The 4100-nt window shown below is 48.0% G+C and overlaps 1 protein-coding gene across 2 annotated transcripts; it reads right to left on the reverse strand.

Moving 5' to 3' along the window:
• Positions 1–1035: 1035 nt before the first annotated feature.
• LOC134132738 (uncharacterized) lies at positions 1036–3205 on the reverse strand. Of its 2 annotated transcripts, none has more exons than XM_062564567.1 (6): positions 2882–3205; positions 2628–2770; positions 2128–2420; positions 1865–2055; positions 1322–1570; positions 1036–1241 (listed from the first exon to the last, which is right to left on the reverse strand). In XM_062564567.1, exons 1-6 carry the CDS (start codon positions 3092–3094, stop codon positions 1044–1046), a joined length of 1287 nt encoding a protein of 428 aa, XP_062420551.1. In that variant the 5' UTR covers positions 3095–3205; the 3' UTR covers positions 1036–1043. The 2 variants fall into 2 exon arrangements, with proteins under 2 accessions (XP_062420551.1, XP_062420550.1); XM_062564566.1 differs by having other exon boundaries at positions 2628–2773; positions 2882–3204.
• Positions 3206–4100: the final 895 nt, after the last annotated feature.

Raw genomic sequence — 4100 nt, forward strand, 5'->3', positions numbered from 1 at the left:
ATTGCCAATCGGTCAGAAAACAACGGGGGGGGAGTTCTAAATTAGCTGTGGGTGAAAATCAGCAAAATGTGTAATATCACGCCTCTGCCACCCCCAAAAAGCTTAAAATGTGACCCAATAAGGGTTCGGGTGGTGGGGCAGTGGGCCGTGTGAAGCCTGGGCCCCTGCTCTGGAGGCCTATGTTCTTGAAAACTGGGTTTCTGAAAACGGGCGCAGGGTGGCCCCTAACCCTAACCCTAAAGCACCCAAAATCGGAACAATAAGCAAAGACCCAGAGACCCTCTGGGCTTCTGGCCTTATATTACGATTCTGACTTAGTTTCTGACGGAGCAAAAAATGAAGCCCAGAAAATTCCCCCCATTGTCCGATTTTTTGCCCTATTCTCCGATTTTTACTTAGTCTCTGGAGCACCTGCTCCTTATTGTCCGATTTTTTGCCCAGAAGCTTCTGGGTTTCTGCTTATTTTCCGATTTTTACTTAGTCTCTGGAGCACCTGCTCCTTATTGTCCGATTTTTTGCCCAGAAGCTTCTGGGTTTCTGCTCACTTTACGATTTTTACTTAGTCTCTGGAGCACCTGCTCCTTATTGTCCGATTTTTGGCCCAGGATCCTCTGGGTCTCTGCTTATTCTCCGAATTTTACTTAGTCTCTGGAGCACGTGCTTATTGTGCCCCAGGTAAGATATAATACTTTGAAATTAACCACTAAACACTTAGAAAAATACAACTAAACACTTTGAAATTAACCACTAAACACTTAGAAAAATACAACTAAACACTTTGAAATTAACCACTAAACACTTAGAAAAATACAACTAAACACTTTGAAATTAACCACTAAACACTTAGAAAAATACAACTAAACACTTTGAAATTAACCACTAAACACTTTGAAATTAACCACTAAACACTTTGAAATTAACCACTAAACACTTAGAAAAATACAACTAAACACTTTGAAATTAACCACTAAACACTTTGAAATTAACCACTAAACACTTTGAAATTAACCACTAAACACTTAGAAAAATACAACTTGTTTTATTCAAACGGGTATTATTTCAGTTGCAGACGATGCACACGGGGGGTCGGGGTTGGCAACAACTTCTTCCAGCTGGATACGTAGCTGTTTGGCCTGCCTCGGATTCAGGACGAGTGTGTAAAAGCGGTCAGCAGTTGATACGTCGTGGCACATAAAGGTTGCTATGCGCCTTCGGACATCCTCGGGATGAAAGTTTTTGGCCTAGACAGGAGAAAGGAATGCGTTTAGCAGGGACCAAGCATTCAATGTTAGAGAAACATGCACATGGAAGTTATCCTTACATGTGCTGCGACTGCGGTGCGGAGGTCCATGAAATTTGGCCGGCCAGGCAGCCCCATTTCTATCCATGCACCTTGCATGCATTGGAGTAGGTTGGTGACTGGCCCTCCTCCATCGCCTACCATAAAGTGATCCGTTGTGGGGTTGCATTTTCCCCGCACCGCCAGCCACTTTTTAAACCAGGAGTACTCTTCAGCGCGCAGGTAGATCTGTGCTGCGCCAAAGTCCCTGTTAGTCTTATGCTCCGCCACCTGCATACAGAGGGGAAAAAAGGAAGGTTAGTCTCTACACTTTGAATTTAACCACTAAAGAAATAGATAAATGCAACTAAACACTTTGAAATAAACCACTTTAATTATTGTGCCCCAGGGAATATATAGAATAATACATTGAAATAAACCACTAAAACACTTTGAATTTAACCACTAAAGAAATAGATAAATGCAACTAAACACTTTGAAATAAACCACTTTAATTATTGTGCCCCAGGGAATATATAGAATAATACATTGAAATAAACCACTATTTGGGGAGCACACACCTACCGAAATAACATAGCCAGGGTCGGTGATGGTGTCCGCCTCGCACTCTTCCTCCTCCGCAGCATGGAGCACCTCAGTCACTGTCATGTTCCTGAATACGCCCGGCCGGTGTCCATAGAGGGATGCCAGGAGGGCGGACAAGTGACCGAAAAAGGCGTACCGTTCCCGGGTGCTGTTTCCACGCTCCATGCAGTCTAAGGAAGATCACATTAAGTCAAACTTGAACACATCATGTACGGTGGATTCAATGAACCCAGCACACTTACCCAGAAGCTTTGGGATTGCAGCTTCCGCCCTCATCTGACAGTTACGCAGCGTCTCACGGGAAACCAACCGGGACAGTTTATCCGACTTCACCTTTAGCTGGTGGAGGACTACTGGTGTCTGGATGTTAGATTTAGAGGCATCCAGAGCCCGTATAACACCGACTATTTGGCCCCGGGAAAGTCTGCATTGTTTCGGGGGCGTTTGCTGAAAATACTTCATGAACTGGGACGAATTTTTTAGATAAATTGCAGCCGTCGTGACGGTCTTGCTGGGCTGGAGGCTTGCTGCGTAACTGCACGGGGACAAGGAGCAGAGATTGTCAAATTATTTCAAAGTATTCATCCAAGTCAAATTATTTCAAAGTATTCATCCAAGTCAAATTATTTCAAAGTATTCATCCAAGTCAAATTATTTAAAAGTATTCATCCAAGTCAAATTATTTCAAAGTATTCATCCAAGTCAAATTATTTCAAAGTATTCATCCAAGTAGATCACTCACCTGAATATACGCTCGGGGTTGTCTAGGTAGTTCCACAGGTGGAGCTTATTCTTTCCAGCCCCCATGTAGGCTAAGAAGTCTCGGACTCTTCCCACCTTGGATGTGGCGTTTTCCTTCCGCTTTACCGAGGGATTGGAGCCCTGCTGCTGAAGGCGATACGCAGACAGGTAGGATTCTTCAGACATGCAATGAGACAAAGTCAGCAAAGCACAAACTTAAAATGATGGAAGCCGTATGTGGCTTTTTAGACTCACCCACAGACTCTGGAAACTGGGGACATTTTGATCTACTTTGTCCGACGAAACCTTCCGTTCTCCCTGGTTGGACAGGGATCGGGGACGTGGAGAGGTTCCTCCTTTTCCTTGAGAGCACAGCCACCTTCCTCTGCAGCTGGCAACACCTAGCGCTGAGAGAACTCCGGGTGGCAATGCACCTCCTGATGCTGCAACCACCAGGCTCTGTGTCATGGCCGCTTCCCTGGATCACTCCAGACGGAGGCCCCTCGGTGGGGCTCTCCGTAATCACTCCAGACGGAGCCAGCTTGGTGGGGCTCTCCGCAGACGGAGGCCCCTCGGTGGGGCTCTCCGTAATCACTCCAGACGGAGCCAGCTTGGTGGGGCTCTCCGCAGACGGAGGCCCCTCGGTGGGGCTCTCCGTAATCACTCCAGACGGAGCCAGCTTGGTGGGGCTCTCCGCAGACGGAGGCCCCTCAGTGGGGCTCTCCGCAATCACTCCAGACGGAGCCAGATCGGTGGGGCTCTCCGCAGACGGAGGCCCCTCGGTGGGGCTCTCCGCAATCACTCCAGACGGAGCCAGATCGGTGGGGCTGTCCTCGGTCACAGCCGTGTCAAGCCGCGACACCATGGTTATTCCCGACAAGCTGGCCCGCAGCTCTGAGAGGCGCCTCACCGCTACACACTTCTTTAGATTTGCAAACAGTCGTGCCAACTCAGCGGCACTCAGTTCTTGATGCCCATCAGAAAGGTGACGGTCTAACCTTTTTTTGTTGTAGCTGCACCCCACCACCGGACAAGGTTCTTCACGAATGTTTGTTCTGCCACTCGCCAGCGACAACAGCAGGCCCCTCTCTTCCGCGTTCTGCACACCGTGAGCTCTCCTTAAATGTTGCGGCAGAGCAGCGTACACACCTAGGCAAAGCGGGCAGGTTGTCACAGTATCAGACATTTCTTTCAGTACTCACCTCCACTAACTCGAATAAAGAGACCGAACGCTGAAGAGACGCTGCTTTTAGACACCCGTGAACAGGTGTTGTTAATCACAGCGTTCTCCGCCCACCATCTCCCTACCAATCAGACGGAAGTTCCTCGGGTAGGAATAAAGAACATGTCCCTAAATAAAGGGACACTTTGCAGATCACCTCCCCAGCAATGAGCGGTATAGCTCAGTGTGATACGCATCGGGCTGGGGACTCTGTGGTACCCGGTTCGAGTCCGGGCAAAGCCATTTTTCAGA

The sequence above is a fragment of the Pungitius pungitius genome, chromosome 9, assembly GCF_949316345.1.
Source record: "Pungitius pungitius chromosome 9, fPunPun2.1, whole genome shotgun sequence".
NCBI classification, from domain to species: domain Eukaryota; kingdom Metazoa; phylum Chordata; class Actinopteri; order Perciformes; family Gasterosteidae; genus Pungitius; species Pungitius pungitius.